This window comes from Echinops telfairi, unplaced genomic scaffold, assembly GCF_000313985.2.
Source record: "Echinops telfairi isolate 266 unplaced genomic scaffold, ASM31398v2 ScPeMD7_7469;HRSCAF=8507_1, whole genome shotgun sequence".
Classification (NCBI taxonomy): domain Eukaryota; kingdom Metazoa; phylum Chordata; class Mammalia; order Afrosoricida; family Tenrecidae; genus Echinops; species Echinops telfairi.
In genome coordinates, this window is record NW_022111373.1 from 92,040,778 (window position 1) to 92,062,918 (window position 22,141).

The 22,141-nt window shown below is 40.3% G+C and overlaps 1 protein-coding gene across 1 annotated transcript in view; it reads left to right on the forward strand.

Annotated features, from left to right (window-relative positions):
* Window positions 1–20,690, forward strand: part of DEPDC1B (DEP domain containing 1B) — a 60,106-nt gene extending 39,416 nt beyond the window's left edge. Inside the window, exons 6-10 of the mRNA XM_004703589.2 lie at window positions 9,040–9,180; window positions 12,575–12,741; window positions 15,408–15,584; window positions 17,799–17,984; window positions 19,752–20,690. Coding sequence (XP_004703646.2) covers window positions 9,040–9,180; window positions 12,575–12,741; window positions 15,408–15,584; window positions 17,799–17,984; window positions 19,752–19,913 — 833 coding nt within the window. The 3' untranslated portion in view covers window positions 19,914–20,690. The remainder of the gene's footprint in view (window positions 1–9,039; window positions 9,181–12,574; window positions 12,742–15,407; window positions 15,585–17,798; window positions 17,985–19,751) is intronic.
* The last annotated feature ends 1,451 nt before the right edge of the window (window positions 20,691–22,141 follow it).

Here is a 22,141-nt window from a genome sequence, read left to right on the forward strand (position 1 = left end):
AAGGGGATGTCCAATTGTCTACAGATGGGCTTTGGGTCTCCACTCCGCACTGCCCCTCATTCTCAATGTTATGATTTTTTTGATGCCTAATACCTGATCCCATTGATACCTCATGGTCACACAGGCTGGTGTGCTTCTTCCATGTGGGCTTTGTTGCTTCTCAACTAGATGGCTGCTTGTTTATCTTCAAGCCTTTTATAAAAAAATACTTTTATTGGGATTCTTATATCTCTTAGACAATCCATACAGTCATCCAGTGTTTCAAGTATATTTGCATATATGCTGCCATCATCATTTTCAAAGCATTCTCTTCCCACTTGAGCCCCTGATATCAGCTCCCCATTTCTTCCCCCTCACTCCCCCAGCCGCCTTCACTCATGAACCCTTGATAAGTTATAGATTATTATTTCCATATCTTACATCATCCTCTGTCACCCCTCACCCACTTTTCCATTATTTGTCCCCCTGGGAAGGGGTTCTAAGTTGATCCTTGTGATAGGTTCCCCTTTTCTTCCCCCACTCACCCCTAATCCTCCTGGTATCTCTACTCTCCTTGTTGGCCCTGAGGGGTTTATCTATCCTGGATTCCCTGTCTTGTAGGCTCTTATCTGTAGCAGTGTACATGCTCTGGTCTAATCCGAATTGTAAGGCAGAATTGAAGTCATGATAGTGGGGTGAAGGAAGGACCAATGAACTAGAGGAAAGTAGTGTGCTTCATCGGTGCTATACTGCATCCTGACTGGCTCATCTGTTCCCTGTGACCCCTCTGTGAGGGGATGTCCATTTGTCTACAGATGGTCATTGGGTTTCCACTCCATGCCCCCCCCACCCCAAAATAATTTGGGTATGGTTTTTTTCTGGGTCTTATTGCCTGATACCTGATCCCATTGACACCTCATGATCACACAGGCTAGTGTGCTTCTTCCATGTGGGCTTTGTTGCTTCTCAACTAGATGACTGCGTATTTATCTTCAAGCCTTTAAGACCCTAGTTGCTATATCTTTTGATAGGCGGGCAGCATCAGCTTTCTTCACCCTTTTGCTTATGCACCCATTTGTCTTCAGCAACTGAGTCGGGAAGGTGAGCATCACAGAATACTGGGTTATTAGAATAGAACAAAGTGTTCTTGCGTTGAGAGAGTACTTGAGTCGAGGCCCAATGTCCATCTGCTACCTTAATACCTAACATATACATATAAGTACATAGATTTATTTGTGGGGGGGAATTTGGAAAGCTTGACCCAAAGAAGAGAGTCTAATCATAAAGGCTTATCCCCCCTCCGCCCCCCAAAAGTTATTTTAATGAGAGGAGTGCCAGTTATTTTGACCGCTTGATTCTGGTTATATTTGCCCATTGGTTGTTATTGTTGGGACCCTTGAGTTGGTTTGACTGATAGCAACCCCATGTGACAGAGTGGAACTGCCCATGACTTGGATCACCAAGTTAATAAGCAGTAGAACTAGGATTTGTTGAATCCACTCTTTGAATCCAAAGGCCAGGCAAATTGGTCTTTTTAAAACAAAATTTTAAACATGGTGGGGCATTTTACATTTCAGAACTTCAATTTTGTATGCAACAGTTGAAACAACTTACTACCCCTTCTCCCCAGTAGTTTACTGCGCCCCCCGCCCCTCACTTCTTTTCCCTCTTGTGGATTCCTGTCTTCTCCTTTACTCAAGTTAATACCTGTTAGCCCTCTAGCCTCGTGCTCCATCTCCCTCCCTCTGGTACCAACATCTGTTCCCTTTGGCACGAAAGTCTTTGTCTTCTTTAGCCCTCTTCTAACAGTGGTCTCATGCAGCATTTGCCCGTTAGTGTTTGGCTAATGTCACTCAGCATAATGCTCCCCAGGCCCATCGGTGCCATGAGACGATTCGTGGTTCTTAGAAATGCACAGTCTTCCTTCGTGTGGATGCACCCGTTCCTTTCTCCATCCTTCTACCGATGGGCATTTAGGTTGTTTCCATCCTGTTGCTACTGTGAGCAGTGCTGCAGTGAACGTGGGAGGGCACATGCCCGCGCCTGTTATGGCTCTTACTTCTTCAGGGTACGTCCCAACAGAGGCATTGCTGGATCCAAAGGAATTTCTATCCCCAGTTGCTTGAGGTGGCACCCTGTCACTTTCCACAGTGGGTGCACAGATTTACAGTCCCACTGACCGACCGTGGGTGGGGGCTCCAAACTCTGCAGCATTGGTTGTTTTCTGTTTTGTTTCTAAATTTGGAGTTCACTGTGAGTGTGTGTAGGGCAGTAGCTCCCTGTTACTGTTACTTTGCTTACCTCCCCTGGATTGCGAGGCTCCGTGGGGTTGTCTTGCCTGCAGTCTGTACAGAAGCAGACGGCCTGGCCTTTCTTCTTCCCCTGCACCTGTGAGGTGGGTTCACATTGCCAACCTTTCTGCTGATAGCCAAGTGCTGGACTCTTTGAATCAACAGAACCTCACGAATCACCCCACAGAGGTAATTTCTTCCCTTTTGGCTAGGACAAGCATGTAGATACGGAGTCATGGTAGTGTAGTGGTTACGCAATGGGCTACTAACCCCAAGGATAGCAGTTCTAAAACACCAGCCACTGCAAGGGAGGAAAATGAGGCTTTCTACCCGTAAAGACTTCCATTCTCCGAGACCCACAGAGGCAGCTGCTCTGTGTTCTGTCGGGTCGCTGTGAGTCAGACCTGACTCTGTGGCACATAGATGTATAGCCACACAGAGTCGTGAATTGGTAAACCCTGAATTATTGATTTAACTGGGGGCTGTTTTCTCAGTACAGCTTAATGTGAATAATCTTAGTTGTAATAGAAAATGATTACAGAGTATCATTTTGAGTATGAGTGCCAAAATTTAGTTTGTGTAAAGCCTAAAGTTCTCTGGGTTTAGGTATTAAAATACTTATCTATTCAATCATTTGAGATCAAAAGCACAGTGTTTACCCGAGAACAAACGTTCAAAAGGGTTAGGAAGCAAAGAAGGAAGACAAGAGAGAGAGAGAGAGAGAGAGAGAGAGAGAGAGGAGACACGGGGAGGAAGTGAGCTAAGTGGGGTCCCCTACGTTGTGGGAACCACCGTGACTGAGCTGAAACAAAAGACAGAAACTCGTCACCTGCTCTTGAAACCTTTGCACAATTCACAATAACAAGTTTAAAAATGTCTCCGCCGGCGATTCATATTTAGGAACTCTGAGATGCAGATTATGGAGGATTGTCAAGGGGAGTGTTTTTTTATTCTGCCTGCCCAACCACTAAGTAAATTAAATTTAAATTATATTTGGCCAGAGACAGAAGTGACAAGATGAAAACATAAATGCAAAATTAAATAACCCATTTTTGAACTCCTGGGACAATAAGAATTTGGGAGTTGGTAGCAGGGAATGAACAGAGGAAATCAATCTAACTCTGTTGTAGGGTATATATTAAGGCGTGTTTGTGATACTGAATTTCTCATGGTTACCAAAATTTAGTGGAGTATAATTTTCCCTTGCACGAAACAGTGGCTTTCTGCAGAAAGGTTAGAAGAACTGGAGTTACACATGAGGAGTGACTCTTTGTAATGATTTTCACATGTGTGTGTTGTTGTTAGATGCCATCAAGTTGGTTCTGACCCATAGCGACCCTGTGCACAGCAGAATGAAACACTGCCTGGTTCTGCACCAGGCTCACAATTGTTCTGTGCTCCAGCCATTGTCCCACCCACTATGTCAATCCATCTCCTGAAGGCCTTCCTCTTTTCCATTGGCCCTCTGCTTTACCAAAGATGACACCCTTCTCCAGGGACAAAGTGCCCACAGTATGTAAAAGAAGTCTTCCCGTCCTTGCGTCTAGGGAGCACTGTGGCCATACATCTGTCTACCAAGACAGATTTGTCTGTCTTTTTAGCAGTCCGTGGTACTTTCAAAATTCTTCTCCAGCACCACAATTCAAATACGTTGATTCTTCTTCAGGCTTCCGTATTCAATGTTCAACTTTCACATGCATATAAGGCAATTGAAAATATCATGGCTTGGGGTAGGCGCACCTTAGTTCTCAAAGTAAAATTCTTGCTTTTCAGTACACTGAAGAGGTCTTGTGCAGCAGACTTACCTAGTGCAACACGTCTTTTGCTCTCTTGACTGCTGCTTCCATGAGCATTGATTGCAGATCAAGCAAGACAAAAATCCCTTGACCACTTCAACCTTTTCTCCACACATGATGTTCCCTATTGGTCCAGTTGTGAGGATTTGGTTTTCTTTACAATGAGTAGGAAGCCATACTGAAGGCTGCAAGTACTTCGAGTCCTCTCCCCTTTTAGCAAGCAAGCTTCTCAGGTTGTTAGTGCCTTCCTCCAATATCCTGATGCCACATTCTTCTTCATACAGTCCAGATTCTCGAATGATTTGCTCTGCAAACAGATTGAACAAGTATGGAAATAGGATACAATCCTGATACACACTTTTCCTGACTTTCAGAACCATGCAGAATTCCCTTGTTTGGTCGTACAACTGCTTCTGGTTCATGTACAGGTTCCTTGTGAGCACAGTGAAGTGTTCTGTAATCCCCATTCTTCTCAAAGTATTCCACAGTTTTTATGGCCCACACAGCTGAATGCCTTTGCATAGTCAATAAAACACAAGTAAACATCTTTCTGGTAGTCTCTGCTTTCAGCCAAGATCTATTGAGCATCAGCAGTGATAAACCTTGTTCCCTGTTCTCTTCTGAATCCGGCCTGAACCCTGTCAATGTGCTGCTAAAACCCTTGCTGGATGATCTTCAGCAAAATATTACTTGCGTATAATATCAATGATATTGTTCTATAGTTTAAGCATTCTGTTGAGTCACCTTTTTTTGGAATGGGTACGAATATGGATCTCTTCCAGTTAGTTGGCCAAGTTGCTATCTTTCAAGTTTCCTGGCGTAGATGAGTCATCAGCTTGTTGAAACATTTCAATTGGCTTCCCATCAATTCCTGGAGCCTTGTTTGCAGCTGCTGCATTCAGTGCAATTGAGCTTCTTCCTTCAGCACCATTGATTCTTGCGCATGCAATACCTTCTGAAACGGTGGAATGTCAACTAGTTCTTTTTGGTACAGTGATTTTGTGTATTCTTTCCATCTTCTCTTGATGCTTCCTGCATCATTTAACATTTTGCCCATAGAATCTTAAAACATTGCAACTCGAGGCTTGAATTTTTTCTTGAGTTCTTTCCATTCAGATATGGTGAGTGTGTTCTTCTCTTTTGACTTCTACTTTTAGGTCTTTGCACATTTCGTTATAATATTTAGCTGTGTTTCCTGAGCTGCCAGTTGAAATTTTCTGTTCAACTCATTGAATTCATCTTTTCTTCCATTTGCTTTAGCTACTCAGTGATTTAGAACAAGTTTCAGTCTCTTCTGACATCCACTTTGATTTTTTTCTTTCTTATTTTTTTAATGACATTTTGCTTCATAAATGATTGTCTTGATGTCCTCCCACAGGTCATCAGATCTTCTGTCATTTGTGTTCCATGTGTCAATTCTGCCTTGAGATGTTTTCGAAATTCAGGTGGGATTTACTCAAGGTGGCATTTTGGCTCTTGCAGACTTGTTTTAATTTTCTTCAGCGTATCATGAACTTACATGTGAACAATTGATGGTCTGTTCCATATTCGGCCCCTGGCCTGGTGTTACCTGCTGATATCGAGCTCCAGCGTCTCTTTTCACAGATGTAGTCAAGTCGGTTTCTGTGCATTCCATCTGGAGAAGTTCATGTGTATAGTCACCTGAGCACAGGTATTTGCTATGAACAAGTTGTTGGTTTTGCAAAATTCTGTCATGCGGTTTCCAGCTTCATTTCTATCACCAGGTCTATAGTTTCCAACTGCGATTCCTTCCTCTTTGTTTCCTGCTTTTGCATTCCAGTCTCCAATAACTATCAGTGCATCTTGATTGTATGTTTGATCAATTTCCAACTGAAGTTATTGGTAAAATTCTTCAATTTCTTCATCAGTAGCTTTTGTGCTTCGTGTATAACTTTGAATAATAGTTGTATTAATTAGATTTCCTTGAAGGGTGATAGATATAATCCTGTCACAGACAGCATTGTACTTCATGATTGATTTTGTGTGAAGGAGTTTTATATTAGATGGCAAGTCTTGTTTAAAGGGAGTATGTCTGGCATGTATCAATTATAATGCTTTATGAATGACTGGTATCCAATAAGATGTTTATTGATGTGCCAAAGAACAACCGGTGTCCAAAGGGTTGTCCTTATAAAATCACAGATTTTTCCAGAAGTCTATTAGCCCCCTAAATTTACTTTGGGGTTCATTAAAACAATGGCATGTTCCTTGTCTTCATAGTTCTTCACAGTCATGCACAGTGGAATCAAGGTAGACTTTACAGGCTTCCCTTTCTGTAAACATGACAACTCCTTTCAACTTCAGGCCACTCTGCTCTTACTGGAGAACATGTGCTCTTTCCTTCATTGTATGGATAGTGTGCTTTTTGGTCAGCCTCTGGTTAGCCACAGAATAAGGGGTTGATGCTATACAAACTGGGCTGTGGGTTTTTCTTTTTCTCTCTTTCACCTTGTATGTAGATCATTAGAATTCATGAAAAAGTAGATACCCGCCCCCCCAAAAAAAACAAAGCACCTCTTTTCCAGAATATGCCAGGAATAAGCATTTATTTTTTAAAAAGCAAAGAACAAACAAAAACGAACTGGGGTTCAAGATGAATACCAAGAAACAAAACACTTAAAACTATGTCCTCTTTTGACAGCGATCACTATGAACTAGTCGTTGCAAAGAAACCTTTTTTAATGTGTGCATCTGATGAAGTATCCACAAAGGGATACAACTGCTTAGAATGAACTACATGCATATCCTTGTAGAGAGTAATTCTAGCGTTGCATGTTGCTTGCTGAGACTGATCAAGCTAATTATTTCAATGGGCTCAGCTTGGGATATTTCAGAGGAGGAAGTGAAAGACTGGCCACATTTGCTGCTAGGATAATGTGGCAGCACATGATCTTTCATGCTCTTCAGATTTTTCCCAATCAGACTAAGCCATTTCTCACAGGAACTGTGCGGAATGACAAGGTAAGGGAGTTTTCAAGGAGACCAGCAAAGCCCATTTTTCACAATGTCCCAGTGGCCTGTAGTGGAAAGCTCTCTGCAGAGAGTTTTAACGGTCTCTTTTAGCTTGCCCCTCCTTTTCAGTTATAGCACCTCTAGAGGAATCATCTCCTTTAACTTTTTCCTGGTTGCTTCTTCTGATATGATTGCTTTGTCTTGCGTCCTCCTTGGCCCAGAATTGGACAATGCCGCCACACCCCTTCTTTCTTCCATGAGGTAGTGAGACGAGGAAGGCTGGCTAACCTGCTCCTCGTAGGATCGCCTGCCATTTTCTCAAGACCCAAGCAGTTCCAGTCCGTCTCCTAATGTGGCAGCACAAATCTGTGTTCGGCATGCGAGCTGTTGGGGCAATTCCCTGCTAACTCTGTACAGAATTAGCTTGTCCTGCTCTCTTTAGGTGCTAGACCTACATGCATCTTGGCCTTGTGCTGGCTCATTCACGGTTCCTATAATTAGTCTCTCTTTGAAGTAGGCTCTGCTTGGTGTGCACCGCCTTTCTGGTACTGCCGGAGGGTCAAATCGTTTCTTTTGGTGGTGGTGTTGTGAGGTTCCGAGTGACTGCCGAGCAAGTCCCTGAACAACAGAGCCAAACGCCGCCCTGTTCAGTGCCGTCCTCACAATAGTTGTCGTGCTTGAGGCCAGTTTTGCAGCCACCGTGTCAGTCCGCCTGGGTGAGGCACTGATTTCCCCCTTTCCACTGCTCTCTGTCATGGAAGAAGCAAGGTCAGGGTGCTCTTGAGATGCAAGCGTGGCAAGACTACATCTAACGTACTTCGGACATATTGTCAGAGCTACTAGTCCTGGAGAAGGACATCTTGATTGGTAACGTGGAGGGGCGCCCCAAAAGAGGAAGGCCCTGCACGAGATGGAGTGGCACAGTAGGTGCCACAGTGGGCACAGGCAGCGGACCAGTTGTGAGGATGGCGCAGGACCGTGCAGCGTTCGATTCTGTTTGCACAGGGTTACTGTGGGGTCGGAACCAGGTTGATGTTTTCACTGCTACTTCCATGAGTTTTGACTGTGGAGCCAAGTAAAGTGAAATCCTTGACAACTTCAATGTTTTCTCTATTCATTATGAAGTTGCTCAGCATACAAATTACATAAGTACGACGAAAGGGTAATCCTCGCACACTCCTTCGCAGATTTTATACCACTCAGCATCTTCTGCTTCTATCTGAACAGCTGCCTCTTGGTCTAGGCACAGGCTCTACACAATTAAGAATTCCCCTTCTCTGCAATGTTATCCATCATTTATGGTCTACACAGTTGAATGCTTTTTCATAGGCAATAAAACACAGGTAAACAGTGTTGACATTCCCCAAGATCCATCTGACGTCATCACTGGTATACTTCAGGTTACATTCAGAATTTTGATGCTTCCGTGTTGGTTGATGTCTTCTGAGTCAGAGTGGATGAACAAGAGAAAATATAAAATCTCCTTATCAGGACATCTTTTTAAAAAAATCTACACTTTTACCAGTTTGAAATAGTTAGAGGCATAATTAATTACTTCATTCACCTTAGAACTCCAGGATTTTATGATACAAAAATGAAGAAATAATGAAACGCTCATTTGAAGTTTTCTTTATAACTTGTCTGTTAGGTTTGTGAGCCAATCCACATCTTGGTTAAATGTATCAAGATTAGGAAAATGTTGAATGTTTCAAAGCAAGCAGTCATTATTTACATGTAATAAAAATCCCTGTCAGAAGAACATGTTAGAAAGAGCAGATTTCTTTTTAAAATTGTTTTAGAATGAATTTGTAGATATTTCTAAATAGAGAGGGAGAGACCTCAATTTAGATATAAAACATTTTGTGTGAGTGCTTTGTATTCTGTTATTTTCCCCTTTGAAATCATTTCAGATTTTGAATATCTGTCCACCATATATATGCATAAAGACAAGCATAGTTGATTGTCTCATTAATGTTTCTTTTTCTTCTTTTTAAAAATAGGGCCAAATTGTTCTGATTGGAAGCAGCCAATGTACTCCGGATTTGAAAAAGATGTCTTTAAAACGATAGCTGATTACTATGGTCACTTAAAAGAACCTCTGCTTACATTTCATCTCTTTGATGCTTTTGTCAGTGTATTAGGTAAGTTGTAATGAATGCACATTTGTATTATTGATATTGAATCATTTCATTTTTCATTATCTAAAGACTTCCATAAGGAGCCCCAGTGGTGTAGTGGTTAAGGGTTGGGCTGCTCGCGAAAGGTGAGCAGTTGGAAACCAGCAGCTGTTCTGAGGGAGAAGACAGGGTTTTGTACTCCCATAAACAGTGACAGCCTTGCAAACTCACAGGGGCCGTTCTGTTCTGCCCTGTAGGATCACTGTGGGTCAGTATTGAGTCAGTGGCAGTGAGGTGTTTTTTTTGTTTTGTTTTTTGAGAGCGACTTCCATTAGGCCAAGATCATAGCATTTTAAAAATGAAAATGGTTAAGTCATTTTATGAAACTCAAAGCAAGAATCAATAGTTTTTCTTAATTTTTTAAAATTTTTAAAAAATTTTCAAATTTTTTAAAATTTAAAAAATTTTTTAAAATTTTTCAAATTTTTTAAAATTAAAAAAAATTTTAAGCTTCATTTATTCCTGAGTTTTTGCTTCTTCAATTTGTTCTGGGAAATCTTTTTCTTCTGTGCAACCTCCTCTTCTGGGTTTAGGAACAGTGTGTTCCTTTTCAGTCAGGATCATGTCAGTGTGGCAGGGGGAGCTCAGGTATGGACTGATCCGACCTGTAAGTCCTGCGGTGCCTCCAGGGGGCTTTGTTCACCTAGATGTGCTCAATGACCAGAGGATCTACATCTACACCCTTAAGTTCAGCATTACTTTCTGCATTTTTAAGCATGTGAAGCAAAAATTCAGCATTCTTTTTGGGCCACCGACCCTGGGTCCAGCCTGGGCACACCTACCAAGCCACCATCGACATTGTGACGTCGGAAAAGCACACACTGCTTCTGCAGAGTGATATCTTTCAAAGATTTGGTGGCTTTCCAGATGTGCATGCCTTTGATGGCCTGGGCAGTTTCCCGGAGGTTCGACCCTCTTGATTTACAGGATTGTGTGGGGTTTTCTGGGTCAAGAGAGTAGCGAACCACTTTGGCAGGTCACCTCAGGCAACTACCGGAAGAGCTAGTTTTTATTTCCTAAAGAATAATACATTATATTTCATTTGGTACAAAGAAGTATAACTATACTGGTAAGGAAGACTATAAACCTGACATTTGCTGTTCATGATTAAATCTATTCTGGATGTTACTCCATGAATAGTCAAGTGTGGAAGCTTTCTTTTTCATTTGGAAGTCTAACTTTTTAGAAGAAATGGCTTTGTTATTTGCTATTTAAGACTTGCAAAGTAAATAGACTAAAATTACCATTTCCTCAAACCTGCTGCTTCTCCTCACGTAAGTTTCACTTCAGAATTTACACAATCAAGGAAATGATAGAAAAGAAAAAGATCATTATAGCTTCGGTCTTTCTGAAAGGGTTCCTTCTTGGAAATTTGATTTTCTTGTGGATGTTTTAGAGCAATGATCTTTTGATGATGTTTTGATTCAACGATCAAGATTGTTCTTACATTAAAAAAAAAGTTATTTAAAGACCAAATCATTGTATAATAAACATCCTTTGTCATAGTAATTTGATAGAATTAGCATACTTTTGCTTTGCTTTCCTGGAGACCCGGTGGCACAGTGGGTTAAGTTCTGGGCAGCTAATGCAAGGTTGGTGGTTAAAACCCACCAGCCAACCTGGGTTTGTTTTAAGGGAGAAAGATGGGGCAGTTTGTTCCCATAAAGACTTACAACCTCTGTCCTTTAGAGGCACGATGAGGTGGAATTGACTTGGGACAGTGAGTTTTGGGTTCTTTATCCCATGTTTTTACAACTTACCAGCTCAAGTTGAAGCTGAATAAAACTTTAAAAAGTCCTTAAGAGCCAAAGTACGGCTCAAGTATATCCCACCTGAATTTAGGCATCATCCTAGGAATCGACTTAATGCATGGAACACATGACTGGAGGCCAAATGAATTATGGAAAGTCATCGAGGACAATACATGAAGAAAGCAAAAGATCAGAACAGAAACAAGGAAGGGAGAAAAGCAGACAATTCTATGATCTATGATGCCAGGAATGATGGATTGAGAAGCTGTAGTGGCATATGCTTTTGACGAACAGAACATTTCATGATGGGTCCTGAAGTCTCATGCTGTTAGTGATAACTATATGCCTACATGGGAGATCAGTTAGTGAATGTCAGAAGAGACTCTGTACTTGTGTTTGAAGGTAGGTTAGCTAAACCAAATGGTAGAAATTACGTAAAAGAGCTGAACAGAATATTTTGAAGGACAGCACAGAGACGAAGTATTATGAAAAATGTGCAAAGGCTTGGAGCTAGAAAACAGCAAGAAGGTTCTTGGCATTTGTCAAGCTGAAAGCACAGAAGAAAAAAAATTCAATCTCGAGTTGCATAATTGAAGTATTCCACGCAGCAGTATCTTGACAAGGAACTGCCAGAAATAAAGTCAGATTTGGAAGAGGACCTGGAATAAGGGATGTCACAGATGAAGAAGTGAATCTGGCCGACCTGAACTATGATCCCATGTGCTTTGTTGACTAACAACGGCATTTGGAGGTGTGGACGATATCAAATACAAGTAACAATGTGAAGAACGAGAATTTCGGAACACTTGTGTCCATGTAGAACTATACATAGAGCAAGCGGCAGCTGCTCGACCAGTTCAAGGAGATAGTGCACGGCTTACAATTGGGGAAGACGCACATCAGGGTTGTGTCTCCTCACCTTCTTTACTCGGTCTGTATGCCGAGCAAATCACCAGAGAAGCCGGACTAAGGAGCGTGGCTTCTGGATTGGAGGAAGACTTACTAAGAACCAGTGATATGCAGATGAGACAGTTTGCTGGATAAAGTCAAGAGGGCTTGAAACACTAATGAATATTAAAGGCGCCAGCCTTCAGTAAGGATTACAAGTAAAGAAAACAAAATCCTCACAACTGGACCTACATCATGCTAAATGGAAAAAAGATGGAAAATTTCAAAGATTTTATGTTACTTGGATCTGCAATCAATGCTCATGGATGCAGCTGTCAAGAAATGACTGACTGCATTAGTCAAGTCTGCTGCCAAAGACCTCTTTAAAGTGTTAACCTTGCAAAGAGCTCTGTGAACATCTAGCTATGTCTCTCAAGGGTGTGGGGGGAGAAATTAGTGCTGTCTGTTTCGTATTCCAGGCTGATCGTTTGTATGTCCTATCTAGATTTTGTTCATTTTTGAAAGAGTTAATTTTTTTTCATATACTGAGTTTTAAGGGACAGAGAGTCTGTAGTCACTTGGTCCAAATATAGTAGGATATGTGAAAATATTTTTATGCAACTGTAATAATAAATATTTCTTACAATGAGAACATAACAAAACCATGTGAGTTATAGGTTTTAAAATATATCCCCCACCCCACCCCCTTTCTAAATTAGGTTTGTTACAGAAAGAGAAAATGGCTATTGAAGCATTTCAGATTTGCTGCCTCCTCCTGCCGCCTGAGAACAGGAGAAAGTTACAGTTGTTGATGAGGATGATGGCAAGGATCTGTTTGAACAAAGAGATGCCACCACTGTGTGATGGTTTCAGCACGCGAACACTGGTAGGTTGATTCTTAACATCTAATATGACTTTTGGAATGAAATTCAATCCAAGAAAGTTTTATTAGTTTGGATAATCTAGTTTTCTAAACGGTCCAAGGCAGCTTTGCCAAATAGCCCTAGCCTGGAACCCGTCCTGGCTGGTCTTGTGCTTCTGCGCGCCAAGCATTTTAAATAACTCAGTGGAAAAGAGACAACGAGTGGGGGCAGGTCGCCCGCTCACGAGTGGGCATCAAGAACTGTTGACTCCTCTTAGCTCTTCTTGAACTGACACCTTCTGTTAACACAAAAACAGTAGAATGGAAAGATAGGTGGTCTCTCCAGTAAATCATGTTCTCTCTGACTGCAGACGGGCAGCAAAACCATTATTACTGTAACCAGACGGAGAGCTATTACATACTGCATAGACTCGTGTATAAGCCAAGTCTCTCAGCACATTTCCTTTTTTTGTTGGTTGTTTTTTTTAAATCATCTTATTGGGGGTTTGTACAACTCTTATCACAATCCATATATCCATCCATTGTGTCGAGCACATTTTTACATTTGTTGTCCTCATAATTTTTTAAATGCCATTTTTGTGGTAAAATTAGGTGCCTCAGCTGATATTCGGGGCGGCTTATACTCGAGTATATACGGTATATAATGCAGTTGGACTAGACAGCTTGTGAGGATAGAGAGGGAGGCTATTTATCCTTCCAGAGTATAAGAGGGGTTAAGATCCCATAAAAGATGTTATTTCTTAAAGTTTTCTCAAATTTGCTTAAAAATGCCTAGCAATTTTGAATTCTACTTTATAATATGTCAGTGTATATTTTATAATTGGGTTTATGCTTGGAACCATTTACTAGTTAAATTTCCTAATTTCTCTCTGGAAAAGTTGTAAAGCAAAATAATCTTCTGAGAGTATATGTTCTCTGTTGTAGCAAAACACTGTGTACCCTTGGGATATACTGGTTCGAGTTTTAGAAGCGTAGCCTATGATCAGAAGGTCACTAAGTTCCTAATAAGAGTGATTCATGACCTCTGTGTTTGTGTGTGTGTGTGAATATATTATTGAGCTTTAGATAATTAGTTTTTAAATTAAAAAATCATATGTAAATTATATTAGGACTTTAGAGGCAGTCCCCACATCTCTCTTGCTTTCTTATCTTTGGTCTTCTGTAAATGGTTCCCTTTGGGTCTGTTGTATAGTTAGTGGACTATTCTCAGGAACACATTCTTCATGGAAGGTGGCCTCCAGAAGGATGTTCAGTTTCACGTTAGAAAGTTTGTCTTAGGGCAAAAGCCTTGATGGTTGCTCCCACCTCTTTCAGACTAGTCAGACTGGACTTTTTGTTCTGTTTTAATTTAGTATTTTGTTCTACATGTTTTTTTCATCATTGTAATCTGGACCTTCGATTATGGTCCTGTTCAGAATGATTGGTACTGGTCGCGGGGTACCATCTTGTTGTTCTTGTCTTAGATTAGAGGAGGCTGTAGTTTATGTGGACTGATTGCTTCTTTGAATCTTTAATTTTTTTTCTTTTTTTGCTTAGTTGGGGAGGGAACAATAATTGCTTCTTAGGTGACCATCCAAAAGCTTTCAGGACCTCAAATGCTACTCACCAGGCTAGGATGTAGAACATTATCTTTCTGTGCTGGGACCTAGATGTCCTCTAAGATTATTACCCTAAGTTTCAAGTCCAGCAATTCAGTGCCAGTACCAAAATAATGTCTATAACTATGCCCTGTATGTGTTCTAATATATATGAGTATACATAGAACATTTACAAAGATGGGAGAAAAATCTACAACTAAAACTCTATGTAGGAGTCCTGTTGGCCCAGGGGTTACACACTGGGTTGTGATCCACAAAGTCTGAAGTCTGAAACCACCAGGAGAAAGATGGGGCTTTCTACTTCAGTAAACAGTTAGTCTCAGAAACTGAAAGGGGCAGTTCTACCTTGTCCTAAAGGGTCAGTGTGAGTCGGCATCAACTTGATTGCAGTGAGGTTTGTGTGTGTGTGTGTGTGTGTGTGCTTATATGTATATGGATGTACTTCTATATGACTTCCCTCATCTGTTTAGCATACATATTTACCTATGTATCTACTTTCAAATACGTGTTTGTTGTTACAGTGGTTGCAGCATGTACCACAGTTGGCCATTGTTCTTGGCATACGTTTCAATGTCTTCCTTTGCTTGATGATGCTGTGCTAACTTTTTGCATGTGGTGTATTGCCTTTTCTTCACCAGAATTAATGCCTCTGTGCTATGTAGTTAAAGAAAATAACAGTTAATGAGGCAAGGGCAGGGAAGCAACAGTTTAGACATGCAGTAGTGAAATTAGGATAACATGGCCATAAAGTACTTTGCACTTAAAAGTTCTATGTGATTCAAGTCATGGAGTCATCGTAATTGTCAGAACTTGTTAATATTTCAAATTGTTCATAAAAAGGTACTCTTTGAGAACTTCTTAGACAAGTATCTCTACTAACTCCTTAAGGTGAGACATTTTGTTCATGCTGGTTTTTGACAAGGTCAGTTTATCTGAGGTGGCCTTGCTCCTTGCACTATTTCTCACCAACTAGCCAAGGTTGCTTTTTGCAAATTATATTATAATCAATTCAGAGTTCAGAGTGAAAAGGTAAACTCACTTGGAATTAATTAACTCTTCTTCTTTTTTTAGCTGGTGCAGACGTTTTCCCGTTGCATCTTGTGTTCCAAGGATGAAGTAGACTTGGATGAGTTATTAGCCGCTAGGTTGGTGACCTTTCTGATGGACAATTACCAGGATATTCTGAAAGTTCCTGTGGCCTTGCAGACCTCTATAGAGGAGCGTGTGGCCCACCTACGGAGAGTTCAGGTAAAGGAAAGGCTATTTATTACCCATCTTAGGCAATTGGCTGAGGGAAGTCACCTCACCTGGGAAGGCTCCTTGGGACTTTTGATTTACGGATTAGTGATTTAATATACAGGAAATCCTTATACCAGAGCATGGTACTAAGATGTGCTTGCTATTGCTTATGTTGATCAGTACTGTATACTTTCAATACTGTTACAAAATTCTTAAATGAGTTTGTTCAGAACCCCCATATAATCATTGATGGAAATGATTTGTATGTACTAAATACCTTGATTCTTACATAGTACACCTGGGACTTAGGTCCTGTTGTTGCTGAATTGATCTCAATGGGCACCCTCTGTGTTCCGGAGTCGAACAGTTCCATAGGGTTTTCTTGGCTCTGATCTTCATAGAAGAAGATGGGCATGCCTTTCCTTTCGCAGTTCCACTGGGGGGGGGGGTGTTGAAATGCCAGCTTTTAGGTTACCAGTTGAGTGCAAACCATTTGTGTCACCTGGGGATGAGCAGTTGGGATATGTGAGCTTGTGGCTAGAAACAGCACCAGAGATCACATAATAGAATTTCTGCATGATCTGTGATTTATTCACTTAAAATACCTTTGTCAACAACAGCTAGCGTAGCTATACACATGGGCCTTAGGAGAGAGAACAGAAAGGAATCAAATAAAGACAAAACGTGTGGGAAGATAAGATGGAGAAGATCCGTATCATCAGTCAGAACAAGACCGAGGCCAAGGCCCAACTATGGAATAGGCCACTATATTAGTAGTTCCCGTGAAAGCAAACTCTGAAAGCTGATGAAAATTAAAACAAGTCCACATGAGCCAAAGTATGATGCTGAGTATATTATCCACCTGAATTTGGAGACCATCTCAGAGTAGATTTGATGCATTGAATACTAATAACTGGAGACCAGACAAGTTGAACGATGACATCAAGGACATCATTTGTGCAGAATGCAAAAGGTTATGAAAATGAGAGGAAATAAAATACAAAAAAGGATGTCAAAGGAGGCTCTGAAACTTGCTTTTGAACATAGAGTGGCACAACCAAATGGAAGAAGCAAGCTGAAAGGAAAATGACAAAGGGTTAGCTCAAAAACACAAAGTATTGTAATGAACTATGAAAAGACCTGAAGTTAGAAGGAAGAACACACTCAGCCGATCACAAGCTGAAAGAAAAAAATTCAAGACTTGAGTGGAAAGATTGAAGGATTCCATGGGAAAAATATTGCATGATGCAATGATTATTGGAAGAAGATAGAATCCACAGTCACTACACCCAAAATAATTGGTTGACATTCAGCCATTTCAGGAGTATCATATAATCAAGAACTAATGTTATTTTAGAAAGACCTCCAACCTGCATAGAAGGTATTGGTGGAAAACAGGACTCTGAAAGTGGACAGAATACTAATTTATATGTTTCACCTAGGAGATGCAATGCTGGAAGCACTCGTTTGTCTATGCCAAGAAATTTAGAAGATGGCCACTGGGCCAGCTGACTGGAAGGGATCCATATTTTCCCCCTTTCCAATGAAATGTGATCAACAGCATGCAGATATTATCAAATGATATCATTAAGATCGCATACAAATAGCATTTTGCCAAAGATAACTGAAAAATGGTTGCAGCAACACATTCAACAGGGAGCTGCCAGAAGTTCAAGCTGGATTCAGACGAGGATCTGGAAGGAAAGGGGTCATTGCTGACACAGAGGGCTCTTGGCTGAAAGCAGAGAAGACCAGAAAGATAGTAACTTGGGTTTTATTGGTTTTCACTATGAATATGCTTGGAAATGATCGCCATACCCCACGCTACCTAACGGCTCAGCTCGCTGGTGCCTTTGCCCCCACCCCTAAGGGTAGGAGGTTCAGACAGCAGAGAGGGAGGAGCCAGGTGTGTGTTCCACAGCGCAACGCCTGGACTGTTCCAGTCCTGATGCTGGAACCCAAGTGAATACTGAGGTTCAAATTTCATATGGTAGTAGAAGAGGACACAGAATTTTTGTTCATGAAAATAGATAAGGAATTTAGAAAGGCAAATATGTCGTATTAAAACTGTAGCTTGAAATGATGAAATGTCGTGGTTTTGGAAACACTTATTTTCCAAGATAAATTTGAGATATTCAGGCATTTGATCAGAACTAATTTTGGGAGCTAATGCAAAAATGAAAAATACACAATTTCTTTTCACTCCTAATCCCCTTTCCTCAGATAAAATATCCAGGAGCTGATATGGATATCACTTTATCTGCCCCATCCTTTTGCCGCCAAATCAGTCCCGAGGAATTTGAATACCAAAGAGCATACGGCTCTCAGGAACCCCTGGCGGCTTTGCTGGAGGAAGTCATAACAGATGCCAAGCTCTCCACCAAAGAGAAGAAGAAAAAGCTGAAGCAGGTAAAAAAGGAGTGAAAACCCTCCCTGCCATCAAGTCGATGCCGACCCCCAGTGACCCTGGAGGTGGGGGGAGAACTGCCCTGTGGGTAGAAAGCCCCATCTGTCTCCTGCAGAGGCTTTCTGCTCCCATGAACTGGGCTTCTAGTCTTTTTGTTGTTGAGAAGTTCTTGATATATTCGGAATATTAAAACCTTATCAGATAGATGAATTGCACGTGTCCTTTCCCATTCTGTGCATTGCTTTTCCCATTCCTGATGTGCACAGAGACACAGAGACTTTCCATTTTCAGAGAGTCTCACTGCTGCTGCTGCTGCTTGCGTTCTGGTGTCGTATCTGAGTCCATCATCACGAACAAGGTCCTGAAGATTTACTCCGACATTTTCTTCTAGGAGTTTTGTGATCTTCACTCTTTAGCGTGTGGATCCATTTTGTGTTGATTTTTATATCTGGTGTGAGGCAATGGGGCAACTCCTTATTTTATGTCAACATCTGATTATCCCAGCACCATTTGTTGAAGAAACTGTATTCTTTCCTGTAATGAATGCTAGTCATGCTAGTTTTGAAAAGTATATGATTTCATTTATATATTTTAGAAGTCACATTGATTTATACAGTTGTGATCAATTTTCCAGATTTTTTGTGTCCACTGAAGATCTCTTATGAATATTAAATGCTTCATTGGTTGACTTATTCTCTAATACTTGTCTGTTTTATAATGTGTGGCACCATGGTAGTGGGTCAATTATTTTAGAGTTGGAGAGTCTATCAAATGAGGCCAAGTGTCTTTTGATTTCTTTGATTGGCAAGTAATATTGATTATTTTCAGAAGTAAAATTGTCTAGCATTTAAAAGCCACTGATAGCAAATATCAAATTGACTTCTCATTTTAGGCATTATAAAAAGTTTTTAGTTTTTATTCCATAAGGAAAAACAGCATAAACATTCCAATGAATAATTTTCAGCTCAGAATAAAACAACTTATTTGATCATTCTTAAAGTATTGATCAAAGACTGGATAATTATTTTAAAGACGAAATTCTACATAGTGTGATTCCTGATCACACTGAAAATATACATATTACATATATATTTATGTGTATGTGTAAATATGTGAGAGAGCTTCATGGGGAAAATGGAATTGAAAGTTGATGCAATTTTTCCATGATATTTTCAATATATATATATATATCAAGTCTAATATATATATTAGACTCCCAGTCATATTTTTCTCAAAGTAATTTTGGAGATAAATTTAGTAGTATGGATTAGAGGAAAAATAAAGTACCTCTCTTGTGACATTTCATAAAGTAATGTGTATCAGAAAGTTGTCTTTTCCATCTGGACAGAAGCTGGTAGGACCGAGTTAGAGAAACAGTGATTGTAGTTGGACCTAGATTTTCCTTAGTTATATAGAACAGTAAGTTAATTTCAAGTAAGTTACTTATAAATCGAGGCCCATTTATATTTGGCAATGGGTAACATTTTCAGAAATATTAAAAGGCGCCCATCTTTACAGATGGGCCACATTGAAGATGAATTTGGTCAATAGGAAGTAGACTTAAATGATTTAACTAAAGAAATGGATTTGTGTTGATGGGAATTTGATTGGGTCCTCTTGTTCTTATCTGTCCTATTTTTCTGTTGCAAAACTATACACGTTAAAACAGAACACATTCAGCGTATGGGAAAGTTAGAATTGGCTATCCCCTTGTTTTATTAGTGTCCTGTTTTGTCTTTTTGACTCGCTTAGACCCTTTTTCCTCCCAGTTTCAGAAATCCTATCCTGAAGTCTACCAGCAACGGTTTCCTACACCAGAAAGTGAAACACTTCTGTTTCCGGAGAAAAACAGACCAAGACCACAGCTGCTCGTGTGGGCATTCAAAAAGCCTTTCCAACCCTTTCAAAGAACTCGAAGCTTTCGGATGTAATCCTTCCACGCCTGTGGAGACCTCTGTTGGAGTGAATGGATAGTTAAGGAAGGACTGTGATGGTGGAAGAAAGACTTGCTTAGGATATAGACTACTGAAATATATAAGAATAAAAGATAATCAGACTTATAAAATGCATCGAGCCATTATCAGTATTTTTATAAAATGATACTATTTTAAGAGTGTACAAAACAATGAAAAATTATGGGTCGAGTGTCTGATGACAGTGTTAAGATGTTTGTAATTACTAGAAAATTCAAGATAATGTATATTTGTCTTGTTATTTTTCATGGTGTTTATGAAAGTAATTGTGGTTGTATATTCTTGTTACTAATTTTTGGCTTAAAAGTAGTGTATATACTTGAATGAGAAATACACTGGGTTCTGTTACTGTGATGCTGTTGACTTAATAGCCAGATGTGATTTCACTTGTCACCTCTGTCCTACATTGCTGCACAAAGGTTCTCAGTGCCCTGGGTTGGGTTGTGAATGGCTGAATTCTTGTTTTTGAATTGCAAACAGGCTAGTTTTGGTCTGACCAGATTTCCTAAAGCTGGCTCTCTCGTAACCTGTGCTTGAGTGGATTTTGTACGTGCCCGAAGTGGACTGCTCTCAGACTTGGCAAAAGAGGCAAAGGTGAACTTTATGATAAATCCTCTGTGTGCTCTAAGTCAAATCTTTGTTGGGTTAAAGAAAATAAGATTATTACTCTTTAAACGTGTATTTTTTCCCCAGCTTCCTCACCCTTCTGAAAGTAAATGGAATGTAAGTAAAATAGTTTTCTGTTCTTTTGTTTAAATGCCATATCTGCAGGGTGGTTGGTTGGTTTTGGAGGGGCACACAGGTAGGTTAGAGAGCATCCTCCAGTGTTAAACATCCTTGCTTTTGCTGCGCTCGCTTTCCGCAATCAACTAAGCAGTGGGATTTGGACTTTTGTGCTAAGCTATAGGAGGGCGCTTTGCCTTTCTTGCGCCTTGCCTCACCCTTTTATAAAATAATAGTGTGCTTGGATTATGGAACACCTGGATGGCTTCTTTTAAGAGCAATTACCCAAAAAGCAAGGAGCAGCACTCACTAATTGGCCTGCTGTACTTTCTGGACTGATTTTTCTTTGCAATTGGGACCTGCCCCTCTCTCTTTGTAATAGCATGCTTCCGACAGCTGAGTATAATTTTGCTGATTTAAAAACCATGCTGTTGGGGGCTGGTTTAAACCAACAAAAAAAACTTGCTAGGCACCACTTTACTATCTAAACATAAATGTTTGTAATCTAATGGGAGATTTTACTGTTTCAAGATTTCTTGTTATACTTGGTCTTCTGGATAGTGCAGAGAATAGCTTTCTTGTTATACTTGGTCTTCTGGATAGTGCAGAGAATAGCTCTACCTTCTGGAGGATTTGCCCACCAATGGATCTTCTCCTATTTCTTAACTTTGGAAGTAGATGTGATTTGTTTTCTTCTTTTGCCCAACGATTACACTTTTCTTATGAACTGTCTCATACTATGCCATGCTTAAAATAGTAATGCCTCCTACATGGCAGTGTCGTGGGTTACAAGTTTGGCTACTAACCGCAAGGTTAGCATTTTGAAACCACCCTGGGAGGAAGATGAGGTTTTCCACCCCTGTCCAGAGCTGCTGTTGGGGAAACCCTGCCCTGTAGGGTCCCTAAGAATCAGCATCAGCTCGATGCTGAGTTTAATTTTGGTTTAAATGTGAAATTGATGACTAGATAATTTCAAAGAATATTCCAAATTGTACCAATTAATATGTTCATTAAAACTATGAATTTACTTTGTTTAAACCCTACCCTAAATTTGGTATTGTCAGAGCTTGAACTATTGTCAGTCTGGCACGGGCCTAATGAAGAGTACCTCAGTAAGGCTTTAGCATGCATTCCCCTCCTGATTATTGAAGTGGTTGAATGTATACTTTTTGAAATTTTACTTAAATTTTAGTATTAGTTTGCATGCTACCCACACATTGAGATTTTTATTCTGGTTGTATTAAATCTATAAATTTGGAGAGAATTATTATCTTTATAATATTAAGTTTTCAGTTAATTATCATGGTCATCCTTCCACTTATTTAAAATTAATAAGGAAAAAAATAAAAGTTTTTTTTAATCATCTTATTGGGGGCTCGTACAATTCTTATCACAATCCACACATACTTCCATTGTGTCGAGCACATTTGTACGTTTGTTGCCATCATCATTCTCAAAACATT